General features: G+C 42.2%; 1 protein-coding gene across 2 annotated transcripts; it reads left to right on the top strand.

Moving 5' to 3' along the window:
* Positions 1-62: 62 nt before the first annotated feature.
* LOC109916149 (protein FAM177B-like) lies at positions 63-12,965 on the top strand. Of its 2 annotated transcripts, none has more exons than XM_020515857.2 (5): positions 63-450; positions 7,229-7,375; positions 8,229-8,295; positions 9,609-9,706; positions 11,540-12,965. In XM_020515857.2, exons 1-5 carry the CDS (start codon positions 421-423, stop codon positions 11,759-11,761), a joined length of 564 nt encoding a protein of 187 aa, XP_020371446.1. In that variant the 5' UTR covers positions 63-420; the 3' UTR covers positions 11,762-12,965. The 2 variants fall into 2 exon arrangements, with proteins under 2 accessions (XP_020371446.1, XP_048452970.1); XM_048597013.1 differs by lacking the exon at positions 63-450 and adding an exon at positions 740-946.
* Positions 12,966-13,785: the final 820 nt, after the last annotated feature.

A 13,785-nucleotide genomic window follows, 5' to 3' on the forward strand; every position in this document is an offset into this window, starting at 1 on the left:
GGGCAGTGTGTCTGACCCACTGTAACGCCCAGTCCCAGAGGGGAAAGAACTACAGTTTTCTGATTTGAGGGAGCTTAGATCTCTCTTAGGATCGCTGTCTTGCAGTTTTGCGTCCACACTTTGTCACCGAGTTGAGACTAGCTGCAAGTCTCGTCCCTTTTTCCGCCCACAGTCCCTGCCGCGGAGCATTGCTGGCTGTTGTTCTAGCTCCCACAGCCGCCAGAGGCACTGAGGCTGGTGCAATTCACTGATGGACATGGGAATCAGCCACGCTGCTTGGAGCCTCTGTGCTGGCACCCAATTTCCCAGGCGCTAGGATCCGGTTACTGATATCTCACCTGAAACCTACTTCCTTCATTCTTTCTGGGCGTTTGTGGATGTTTCTGCGTCCGGAAGTGATTTCATATTCGGCCTCGGAAAATGGAGCCAGCCGGAGAAAGCAGAGAGCAGGTAAGAGTGGGTTGTAGAAGGAATGGGCTGAAGGCGAGACACTTGGAGGTAGTGTCAGCGCAAATTGGCTCTGAACGGTGCCTTTTCCCATGGGATTAGGACCAGTTCTATCCATTCCTATAGGACTAGGGTCAGTCCTGTCCATTACTATAGATTAGGGCAAATGTTATCAATTTTAATAGGTTTACTGCTATCTCCCGTGGATTTAGGGATTATTCCAGTGCTGCCTATTTATAGGATTAGAGTCAGCTGCCCATCCGTATAGGTTCAGAGTTAGCGCTGCATACTCCTACAGGATTAGAGTTAATGCTGCAGTTCTATAGGATCATGGTTAGTGTGGTCTATTCCAACAGAATTGGGGTCAGTATTGGCCCTTCTTGAGACACCTCTTCAGTGGATTTGTTTTAAAAAGGATGTGAGTCAAAACCAGAAAGTCTGCAAAGTATAGGGTGTACCTGTGTCTGAGTGAAGGTAAATACAAGTCCATCCATGAAAGGTAAATAGTAGTTTGTTTACTCTGTGTAAATGGGCCAGTTCTCTCATGTTAACCGTTTGTGCTCTGAATTTCATTACGAATGTCCACTGGGTTTAGATAATCACTGTTCTGTCTTCATGTCTAAATAGTCCACATTTGCATCAAACAATCAAAGGTTGGCATAATTTCCAAGTGTCCTGTGGCCACACATTCCTACTGGATCTGGGGATCAAGGGATTCAGGCTTAGAGTGGGATTCCTAGAGTTCCACTCTCCTGGAAATGAGCCAACCAGAGTCAGACAATCCCTGTCTTAACTTCTGAAATCCTGGTGTTTACTGTGGCGCAGTCAGCCAGCTATCTGACTATGAAGGGATTCACAGCTGAGCAAGAACATCTGATATCGCCCACACACACACACAGTGTGCAGTAGGTATCATGTGATAAAAAACAGATATTGCAATCCTGACTCAAGCAGCTTCCTTTTCTAAAAACCAAAAGAACTGTGGATGCTGTAAATCAGGAACAAAAACAAAGTTGCTGGAAAAGCTCAGCAGGTCTGGCCGTATCTGTGAAGAAAATGTCAGAGTTAACGTTCCTCAGGTCACCGGACCTGAAACGTTAACTCTGTTTTTACCTTCACAGATGCTGCCAGACCTGCTGAGCTTTTCCAGCAACTTTGTTTTTGTTCCAGCTTCCTTTTCTGGCTGTTTACCTGATTAAGATCAGCTCAGGTGAGACCAGAGAATCACAGCTCGAACTTTATCTTAGTCTGAGTTAGAAACAGGCCACAAAATTCCATTGGGAAGACCATCCCAGTTTGAGGTACTTGCATTGAGTAATCGTGGAGTCAGTCTGTTCTCTTAACCAATTCTCAATCTCCCACACTAAAAGGAGGAATTCATTGGAGAAATTAAGTATTTTTCTAAGCCCTTTTTGAGGGCCCTAGTTCTTTCTGGGATTTGGTCCTTATTCGTATATGACCTAGATAGTACCTGTTGATAGGATAGTTGATTGCAGCTGTTTATATACAGACTGTGAAAAGTGACACCATGTAATCGTACCTGAAATGCTGAAGGACAGGAAATGCTGCTGGATGCTAGGGCATTCCCCCATGTGTGCCCAAAAGGTTGAAGTCAGAAACACAACAGAGCTAATGCTCTGATTTTGAGATTAAGTCCCCTTGTCCTAGGTCCCTCCAACAGTGGGAGAGATTTCTGTCTATCTGCTCTACTAATTCTTTTTATAATCCTCAACACTTCAATAAAAACACCCTTTAACTGTCTCTACTCCAAGATGGGGAGGCAATGACCTGGTGGTATTATTGCTGGACTGTTAATCCAGAGACCCAAGTAACATAATGGAGACCCAATGCGAATCCTGCCATGGCAGATGGTGGAATTTGAATTCAATGAAATTCTAGAATTGAGAGTCTAATGATGACCATGAATTCATTGTCAATTGTTGGGGAAAACCCCATCTTGTTTGCTAATATCCTTTAGAGAAGGAAACTGCCATCCTTACCTGGTCTGGCCTACATGTGACTCCAGATCCACAGCAGTGTGGTTGACTCTTAACTGCCCTCTGGGCAATTAGGGATGGGTAATTAAATGTTGACCTAGCCAGAGACCCCCAAATCCTGTGAATGAATGAATAAATAAAAAATAGAAATTCAAGGCTAGATTATGTAATCTCTCTTCATCTAATGCTTGGACTCTGGCAATGTGTTAGTCAATCTGTATCGCATTCCTTCCAAGGTCAATGTATCCTTCCTAAGATGTTGTCCCCAAAGTTTTCAGAGAATTTCAGAAGTGGTCTATCCAGGCTCTATCTCTAAGAAAACATTCTCCCTTTTATATCCTAGCCAGCCAGTTATTCCATTAGCCCATTAGAGTATTTTTGCAACTGACTGATACATTTCAATGCTGTATCTGCTTTACGGTTGGGTAAACATTTTAATTAGGTATGAAGATTACATGATAGGTCAAGTAATCCAGAAAGAACCAATTCACATTCAACAGGGACAAACACCCTGACCAGCAGAAATAATTTTTCTATGTATGCAACCTGCTCCCCTTAGTATCTTGAAAATTTAAATTAATTCATCTTTAATCTAAACTCCATGGACTACGCTAGTTTCTGTCATTTCTGTTTATGACAAGTTATCGCTTAGAATTCAGGTGTTATTTTGAGTAAAACTATGTGGCACACCCTCTAAGACCACTATTTACTTTGTAAGATGTGGTGCCCAGAACAGCTTACAATATTCCAGGTGTGGTCTAATACAGATTGCTTATCGCTAGCATTGCTATCTTTTAACAAAAACAGGAATTGCTGGAAAGACACAGCAGGCATAGTAGCACCTATGGAGAGAAAGCAGAGTTAATGTTTCCGGTCCAGTGACCCTTCCTCAGAACTTTTTAAAAAATTTATTTATGACATGTGGGCTTTCTGACTGAACCATTAATATTTGCCGATCACTAGTTGCCCCTTGAGAAGGTGGTGGTGATCTGCCTTCTTGAACCACTGCAGTCCACCTGCTGTGGGTAGCCTCACAACACCCTTAGAGAGGGAGTTCCACGATTTTGACCCAGCGACAGTGAAGGAACGGTGATATATTTCCAAGTCAGAATGGTGAGTGTCTTTGAGGGGAAATTACAGGGGGTAAGGTTCCCATGTATCTGCTACCCTTGTCCTTCTAGATGGAAGTGGTTGTGGGTTTGCAAGATGCTGTCTGAGTATCTTTGATGAATTTCTGCAGCACATCTTGTAGATAGTACACACTGCTGCTACTGAGCGTCGGTGGTGGAGGGAGTTGATGTTTGTAGATGAGGTGCCAATCAAGCAGGCTGCTTTGTCCTGGATGGTGTCAAGCTTCGAGAGTGTTGTTGGAGCTGCACACATCCAGGCAAGTGGGGAGTATTCCATCACATTCCTGATTTGTAGACTATGAACAGGCTTTGGGGAGTCGTGAGATGAGTTACTGGTCACAGTATTCCCAGTGTCTGCTCTTGTAGCCACAGCATTTATATGACTAGTCCAGTTCAGCTTCTGGTCAATGGCAATCCCCAGGATGTTGATAGTGAATGATTGAGTGATGGTATTGCCATTGAATGTCCTGTTGGACATGATAATTGCCTGGCACTAGTGTGGTAGTGGTAAAGTTGCTGGAGTAGAAGTTCAGAAACCCAGACAAATGTTCTGGAAATGCAGGTGCGTAGAAATATAGATAATAGGAGCAGGAGTAGACTATTCATCCTTTGAGCCTGCTCCAGCTTTCAATATGATCATGGCTGATCATCCAACTCATACACTGGAGAGAGTGCAGAAGAGATTTCTGAGAATGGTTGCAGGGATGAGAAGATTCAGTCACAAGGAAAGATTGGAGAAGTTCAGACTGTTTTCCTTGGAGAGGAGGAGGCTAAGAAGAAATTTGCTGAAAGTTTTCAAAATCATGAGGGAGCTGGATAATGAAAATAGAGAGAAACTATTCCCCCTCATCAAAAGATATGTACTAGAGGGTACAATTTTAAAGTGTTTTGCAAGAGAAGCGAATATGAGGTGAGGAAAAAAAAAAAGACTTTTCACACAGCAATTAGTTCGGATTGGAATGTGCTGCCTGGAAGTGTGGCACAGGCAGGTTCAGTTGTGGCATTCAAGAGGGCATTCAGTGGCTCCTTCAATAGAAATTATGTGCAGGGTTATGGAGAAAAGGGAACAGATTGACACAAAGTTAAAATGCTGCACAGCTGGTGCAGATGTAATGGACCAAACAGCTTCCTCTGCAACGCAACAATTCTGTGATTCAATGGTTTGGTTGTGGTGGGAAAATGCAATATTTCCATGTTTCCTGATTACTCAAAACTAGGTAGGAATCTGAATTAAGAGGAGGATGCAGAGGGCTTAAAGGAGCCTCAGATAAGCTTGGAAGAATAAGGCAGATGGAATTCAGTGTGGCTAAATGTAAAGTTATCCCAATTTGATATAAAAAACAGAAATGTGGAAATGTAAATTGGGGACCAGGAAGTATAGAGACCTGAATGCCCTTGTTCGTAAATCACTGAAAGCTAATATGCAGGAGGACCAAGGAACTAGGAAGACCAATGGTACATTGACCTTTATTTCAAGAAGATTTGAGTACAGGAGTAAAAATGTCTTGCTGCAGTTGAACAGAGACAGCCTTGGTGAATCCACCCTGGGGGGTACTATGTATAGTTTTGTTCTCCCTAACTAAGAAAGCATCTGCTTCTTAGTCTGATCGCTGAGATAGTGGTAATGCCCTCTGAAGAGAGATCGAGCACATTGGGCCTGTATTCTTCAGAGTTTGAGTGATGTCATTTGAAGCAACTAGATTTTGTCAGGGAAGGAACGGTGATATATTTCCGAGTCAGAATGGTGAGTGTCTTGGAGGGCAACTCACAGGGGGTGAAGTACCCATGTATCTGCTGCCCTTGTCCTTCTAGATAGAAGTGGTTGTGGGTTTGGTAGGTGCTGTCTGAGGATCTTTGGTGGTGAATTTCTGTAGTGCATCTTGTAGATAGTACACACTGCTGCTACTGGGCATTGGTGGTGGAGGGAGTGGATGTTTGTGGATGAGGTGCAGGTCAAGAATCAGGAGACTCAGATTAGGATTGAGGAGAGGAGGAATTTCTTGGTGAGTGGTGAATCTGTGAACTTCGTTAACATGGAGGGCTGTAGAGGCCCAGTTATTGAGTACTTTCAAAGCAGATGTTGATAGGTTTCTTAATATTAAGGATATCAAAGGATATGGCAATAGTGTTGTAAAATGGTATTGAGGTAGAAGACACCCATGGTCTAGTTAAATGGTGGAATAGGCATGAGAGACTTCTTTATCCTTTCATAAGACATGGTTGTTGCTGGGTCAAATGCAGGGCCAGTGTTTGTTGCTCATTACAGATAGTCCTTAACAGAGTGACATGCCTGGTCATTTCAGAGGCATTTCCAAGTTAGCCATAAACCTGAGAGTCTGGAATCCCATGTAGGCCATACCAGCAAAAGATGCCAGATTTTCTTCCCTAAAGGACAATAGTGAGCCAGCTCAGTGTTTACAAAAGTTAATGATAGCTGTCACGATTTCTGGCTTTATTAATAAATCCAGATTTATTAATGGAATTTAAATTCCAGAGTTGCAATGGTTGGGAGTTGATTCTAAGTTCCTAGGGCATTCCTAGCGACTTTGGGATAACTAGGCTCGTGATATTACTGCTCAGTTTAGCTCAGTTGCTGGATGGTGCTGTGTGATGCTAACAGGGAAGGTTCAACTCCTGAACCAAAACAGAAGTTGTTGCAAAAGCTCAGCAGGTCTGGCAGCATCTGTGAAGAAAATATCACAGTTAATGTTTCAGGTCCTGAGGAAGGGTCACCGGACCCAAAATGTTACCTGATGTTTCTCACAGATGCTGTCAGACCTGCTGACTTTTTCCAGCAACTTCTGTTTTTGTTCCTGATTTACAGCATCTGCAGTTCTTTCAGTTTTTATGTTCAACTCCTCCTGAGGTTACTGTGAATGACTCTCCTTCTCGACCTCTCCCCTCACCTGAGGCATGGTGACTCTCAGCTTAAACTATCATCAGTCGTCTCCCTCTAATAACAGAGCAGATCTATCGTCCAGTAAAACTTTTCCTTTACGCCTACTCCAATTTCTTTCCTATGAAAAGGAGATTTCCTATTGGAGGAGATTTAATGAAGATGTTCAAAATCGTAAGTGGTCTGGTCAGAGTAGATAGTGGTCCCATCGGCAAAATCTGGAGAAGCAGAGGAAACAGCCCTAAGGAAGATGGCAAAAGAACGAGGGCTGACGCACGTAAAGACCCTCATTTTAGATACTGTCTAATTAAGCACTGGAATGCAATACCTGAGAGTGAGGTTGAGGCAGATTTAACTACAATTTTCAAAGGGGAGTTGAATAATTATTGAAGAGAAAAATGTTGCATGGTAATGGGGAGGGATTGGAGTAAACAACTGGTTGGTCTGCTCTAAGAGAATTTTCATGGATTCAATGGGCTAAATGCCTACTGTTCATGTTGTAATCATTTGATGACTCTGTTATAATGCTGGAATATGTGCTGGGGGATATTTGATTAAAGTTACTCGATAAATATAAGTACACAACTCTGGGCACAATATTTTTGGAAATATGTACAGACTTTTGGGAGGATTGGTGGGAAGGAGTTGGAGACAACATGTGACTTCAGGATGCTCCACCTTGCACTTCAGCCATTTTATAGGAATGGTTTTGTGTATGGCTAAAACTTATCTAATCCCTAATTTAATCACTCTGAAAGACAGAGAAATCTGAGCCTGAAGAGATGGAGTCAGAGAAAAAACAGCCACAAAGATTCATTCACTTTTCAAATGGAGACATCATGGAGGAATACAGCACTGAAGAGGAGAGCGAGGAGGAGCATAAAGTGTTAGAGAGAGTTGATCCTGTAAGTTTACCAGCAATCTGATTACAGTAGTCTAATCATATTCATTTCTTGTAACAAAAGCAGATCCAATGTTTTAATTATACAACTGAAGTGGGAGCTGTAGTGTTTATTTAATCACATGATCTTTGTACACAGGCTGCTTATCTGTCTCCCATTCTCCAGCAATTTTCTATAAACCCACATCTTCCCATGAACTCCCTAATCTCACACCAGCTGTCCTTACGCATTAACCAGCTTCTCACACCATAGCCTACCATCTTTCCTATGTACTCTTTAACCACACACCAGCTGTCCTCACACATTAACCAGTTTCCCAAAGCCTAGCCCTGATAGCTTCCCATACACCTCTTCCCTTAACCCCCATGCCATTCTGTCCCTCACCATCCTCACCAACTGTCCTACACCCAAACACTCGTGCCTCACCAGCTGTTCGCCACTAGCTTCTTATATACCCATAGTGCCAACATAGCTCCCTAGTAGGTGCCTATACCAAAAAATCACTTGCCTATTCACCTACCCTACTCCCATCAGCTTCCATAAACCCACTGTCTTGCTCATTGGGTAGTGAAAGAGATAGCTATGGGAAAGAGGGAAAAGTTTTCAAAAACATCTTCCATATTTTGAATCAACCTGTTCAGAGATGTTATTACACACTTCTGGAGCATGTGGGTCTTGAACCCAGGCCTCCTGGCTCAAAGATAGGGACATTATCACTGCACCACAAAAGTCCCCTGAAAAACATCTTTCAAATAAAGATCACCACAGGCAGCTGGGTTAAGTCCGAAAACATGCTCTGCATGAACGTTTTAATTGTCTGCGAAAAGTCATGTTTCATGTGCCAATTGTTTTGCAGTCCTCACTCTCCTGGAACCATTTCCTGGTGTTTTGGGTGATGAAGGTTGCAAGGACATCATTATTCAGTGAGTATCATAAAGACTGGACTGAGCAGTGGGTGATTTAGGAGAAAATTAGACTGCATTTTTCTTAGGAGGGGAGAGATGGAATGGGTGATGAATGTTTTAAAATAGAGATGGACTGCAGTGAGCATTTGATCTGCTGGTTTTCTTCAGGTCCTGAAAATATGTAGGGTCATGCCCAGTAAAGATTTCAACTTGCTAACTTTCATGATATGGACATCAGTCAATGTGACCTTTTAAATTTGACTTTAAAACGTGGACAATGCTGCAAAGTTGGCTGCAGAGAATAAGGTGACTTTTATCATTTCTGCACAAAGAAGCACCTCTGGTCTTTGGATAGGTCTTAATATAAATGACAATGCGCAGGGTGCCCTGCCTTGAATTGATGTTTTGAGATGAAACTACGTGTGGAATTTAGAGTCATAGAATTTTTATGGATGAGGAAGAGGCCCTTTGGCCAATTGTATCCATTCTGGTCATAAAACACCCATCTACACTAACCCCATTTTCCAGCATTTGGCCGGTTGCCTTGTATGCTGTGGCACTTCAAAGACTCATCTAAATATAACTTAAATGTCTCGAGGATTCCTACCTCTACCCGCCTTTTAGGCGGTGGGTTTCACATATCCACAAACCTCTAGATAAAAACAAATTTCCTTAGATCCCCTCTAAACCTCATGTTCATTACCTCAAAACTGTTCCCCTGGTTATTGGCCTTTCTACTAAGGGGAAAGGTTTCTCCTGATCTGCCCAGTCTATGCCCCCAGAACTTTGTATACCTAAAACAAATTTCCACCAAGATGAGGAGAAACTTTTAAACTCAGAATTGTGTGAACTTTTCAAATTCCCTACCCCAGAGGACTGAGAAAACTCAGTCTTTGAGTTTGTTTAAAAAGTAGAGGTTGATAGATTTCTGATTACTAGTGGCTTACGGGATTATGGGGATGGGATGGGATGGGTGAAAGGCATTGAAGTGTTTGATCAGCTAGGACCATGTTGAATAGTAGGGTGGGCTTGATGGGCTGAATGATCTACTTCAGTTCCTATGTTCTTAAGGTAGTGGTCCAAGGCAGGGGTAGGGTGAGTTTTTGAATCACTGCAAGTGGTAATTTAGTTGTGACAACAAATAGCTGTACTAAACCTGCTCACTATGCAGTTCCATTAGAAATTTACAACGTAAGAAGGTATCTCACTAGGCAACTCAGTACAAACCAGGAACTGAATATTCCTTATTTGTGTTTTGTTTTAACTAACAGCAGTGAACGGCCAGCACCATAACTACATTCTCTAACATTTGCTCATTTCTTTTCTCTTAGCCTGTGACTTTCTTGGAGAAAAGCTAGCCAATCTGTTTGGATTGACATCAGCCAAGTACCAATACGCAGTAGATGAATACTACAGTGTTCGAGACCAGGTCACCTCAATATAATTAATTCTTAGGTTAAATATCAGTTTTGTTATGTAAAATTACTTGAGCAAGGACTGTCTCAAATATTTCACACTAATCCTGCTGAGGTTATTGACAAATTATTTCATGTTAATAACAATTATCAGGTTGTTGATAGACTGTCTTGAATGATTTATACAGTTACTAATCCAGTGTACAATGATCAATAGGTGTAGGTGTTCAGGAAACCATGTAACCCCAGCTGTGGTGATGTGTTATAGTTGACTCAGAGAATCTAAGTTGCTGTGGCAACATGCGTGCTTACATACATGTTGTTGATTGGAGCTATGGATGGTGATAGTAGAGATTTCAACTTTCCACTACAGGATGGACCAATAGTGTCTCTGACTCTTATTGCCTGCCATTGAGAAGCGTTGGAAGGATTTGCAAGTTAATACTCCAATCTTTTTGGCCATGTTATGAACACACCTTTCATGGATGTTAAATCCTAGAATACAACTAGAACCCAGGGCAAGTCTGGCGCAGAGGCTCAGACACTACCCACTGAACCAAAAGAATCAATTAACATAATGGTATACAACATTTGAAAGTGCGTCTTTTGCAATTTTGGGGTTAGAATTAATAATTTATCTTGCATTAATGTCATTTGCAAAAAAGGGAAGGGAGAAAGGAGGGGAGGACACATGCAGCAAAATGATAGAAAAATTGGCACTGCCATCAATTAATACTTACTCAACAATGACCTGCTTAATGATGCTCAATTTGAGTTCTGCCAGAGCCATTCAGTCTCTGATCTCATGACAGCCTTGGCCTAAAAATGGACAAAAGAGCTAAACTCCAAAAGGGAGATGAAAGTTACTGGCCTTAAGGAGTGTGGCATCAAAGAATACTTGCAAAACTGATGAGAATTGGGGGAAATTTTCCACTGGTTTGAGTCATAGAATCATAGAGTTGTACAGCACGGAAACAGACTCTTCAGTCCATGCCGACCAGATATCCTAAATTAATCGAATCCCATTTGCCAGCATTTGGCCCATATCCCTCTAAACCCTTCCTATTCATGTACCCATCCAGATCATAGCTGGCACAAAGAAAGATGATAACAGTTCTGGGAAATCAATCATCTGAGTCCCACAGCATCTCTGTAAGAGTTCCTCTAGGAGAATCTTCTAGGCTGAACCATCTTCAGCTGCTTTATCAATAACCTTCCCTCCATCAGAAAGTCAGAAGTGGGATGTTTTCTGATTAAATACACAATATTTAGCATCATTTACAACTTCACAGACACAGAAACAGGTTTTGTTAATATGGAGCATAGCCTAGACAACATTCCGGCTTGGCCTCGATAGATGGCAAGTAACATTAGCGCCATACATGTGTAAGGCAATTGACTATCTCAAATAAACTCCTTTACATTCAATGGCATTACTGTAATGAATCCCCCACTACCTATACAATGGAAGTCAACATTGACCAGAAATTGAACTGTACTAGCCATACAAATACTGTGGCTACAAGAACAGGTTAGTGGCTGGGAATTCTGCAGTGAGTAACTCACTACCTGACTCCCCAGAGCCTATTCACTGCCTTCATTGTTGCTGGGTCAAAATCCCGGAACTGCCTCCTAACCAGGCAGACTGCAGTTGTTGGCTCACTACCACCACATTCTCTAGAGTAATTAGGGATGGGCAGTAAGCGTAGGCCTAGCCCAGGACACTCCTATCCCTTGAATGAATTTTCAGAAAAACGGGAGGGGCGCGGAATGGAAAATTAACAAAAGTTATGCTCGTTTCTGTTGAAAAGTTTAAAGCTGAAGATGTTGCTGCTCTTCCTTTCTAGGAGGAATGTGAAGATGGTGATGAAATGACAGTCGTGGAGGATGTAAAAATGAATGAGAGACAGCATCTTCCACTCCAGAATTTTCAATATGGTACTTTAGACACGGTGGAGCAATCAGGAATTGCAAGCAGTGAAGACTGCAAATACACTGTACACTATAATAATGAAGCAATTGAAGATAATGCAGATACTGATGATCAGATAAAGATGAACAGCAACTAATGACCAATCATTGATTACTTCCTTTACTGACAGCTTGTTTGTAGTGTTAGATGAACACATACATTGAGACTGTAAGGTTCCCACTTGCTTTTACCCTCCTCTCTTCTCTGTTGAGGTCCTGATGTAGCACGTTATTGTTCTGTGGTACACCATCCTCCAATGCCTCATTGCCATCCTACATGCTGGAGCCTAATAGTTATTTCCAGGGAAGGTGATGGCCTAGTACTATTATCGCTGGATTGTTAATCCAGAGACCCAGCTAAAGTTCTGGGGGCCCAGGTTCCACCATGGCAGATGGTGGAATTTGAATTGAATTTTAAAAAATCTATAATTAAAAGTCTAATTGATGGAAAACCCCATCTGGTTCACTAATGTTCTTTCAGGAAGAAAATCTGCCATCCTTACCTGGTGTGACCTACATGTGACTCCAGACCCACAGCAATGTGGTTAACTCTCAACTGCCCTCTGAGCAATTAGGGATACACAATTTTTGCTGGCCTAGCCAGCGATGCCCTCATCCTGTGAATGAATAACAAAAAAAGAATAACCAACAAGCTGTTCAACCACTAAAGGCATCACAGCTGACCCTGCCCTCAACTAGTGCTCATACGGGTATAGTTACTGGGTACAGATCGGGAGTGGGAGTTCTGATATTCTTTGCCCTCCTCTTCAGTCCAGGAGTAGTAAAGGTCTGTAAACTGCAACTACCATTTGTTTTGCAGCTGAGATCAGCACAAATATTGAATTGGAATGTCGCTGGTCTGTGAAGCGCAGGTAGGCTCTGCATAGTTCAGATATCTACTGACCAGTTACCCAGCTAATCTTCAGAAATAACCTGAGTTGCTAATGCCAGCTAATCATTTTGTTTTTTGATCAACAAAGTGTTTGACCTAAAAGAAATTCAATTTTAACAGTCCACGCAGACAGGAGATTCTGCTTTCCTGATATGAAAGTCAGGCATACTGTACTCCTCTTGATCATAACCTGCTGCTTTATGTCCAAAAGCTTAAGAATAATGTCCTGTGAAATGTAACCAGCTAACCTATGCAGCATACCACCAGGGCCTTTGGCTTGCCACTGCTTTTCCTTCCAAGAACACCCTGCACACGACAGTTTGTTTGGTTATCTGCAACTGAATTATAAGAATCAACAACTTGCATTCGTGTACTACCTTTGATGTAATAAAACAGCCGAAGACAGTTTACAGGAGTGAAACAATTTCATAAGAAAATTAAGCAAAATTGACACCAACCACCTAAGGAGGTATTAAGGCAGATGACCAAAACTTAATCAAAGAGGGAGCGCATTAAATGAGAAGAAAATGGAATGGCAGAGAAGGTCAGGGAGGAGGTTTCAGAGATTAGGCCATGACAGTTGAAGGCAAATCTATCTGTATGAACTAAATAGTGTTGAGAATGCTTAACAGGCCAGAATTAGAAGAGCACAGAGTTTTTGGGACTGGAGGAGATTGCTGAAATAGGAAGGAGAGCCCATTGGGGCATCTGAAAGCAAGGGTAAGAACTTTAAAGTTGAAGTATTACTCAAATAGGAGCTGAAGTCTCCTCCATCCTTAGGCATTAATTTGGGACCGAGGATGAACACTCTGGTTCATTGGGTTCTGAAATGGCTGCTAAATCTAATATGCAGACTGTAGACTCTGTCAAAAGCCTGGCAGCTGATGTTTGAAAGGTTGGGTAGATAAGTTGTCTGGACATTGTGTGCCTTCTCCGATGCCTCAACTTCACCCCTAGGTATTCCTGATGAAGGCTCTAAATGGATTCAGTTCCTTACTGAATGAATCATTTTCATTTTGTTCAGTCACGGGTCAGGGCTTCCCATGAATTTGTTGGAACCTCTACAGGATGCTTTGAAGGCATTCCTAAAACCTTTGTTTACATCTTGGGGAGATGTGACTGAGCCAAGGTATGTCAAAGAGCACAGGTGTTGATGGATGAATGGGTCACCTGTGGACACAGGCAACAGAGATTTCGATGACCTCAAGTTTACAGAGTTTAGAATGGAAG

Source organism: Rhincodon typus, chromosome 5 (genome assembly GCF_021869965.1).
Source record: "Rhincodon typus isolate 14 chromosome 5, sRhiTyp1.1, whole genome shotgun sequence".
NCBI classification, from domain to species: Eukaryota; Metazoa; Chordata; class Chondrichthyes; order Orectolobiformes; family Rhincodontidae; genus Rhincodon; species Rhincodon typus.

Coding starts and splice junctions, on each gene's coding strand:
- LOC109916149 (XM_020515857.2), top strand. CDS start 421: ATGGAGCCAGCCGGAGAAAGCAGAGAGCAG. Junction 8,296..9,608: donor TGCAAGGACATCATTATTCA/GTGAGTATCATA, acceptor CTTTTCTCTTAG/CCTGTGACTTTCTTGGAGAA. Junction 9,707..11,539: donor ACTACAGTGTTCGAGACCAG/GTCACCTCAATA, acceptor CTTCCTTTCTAG/GAGGAATGTGAAGATGGTGA.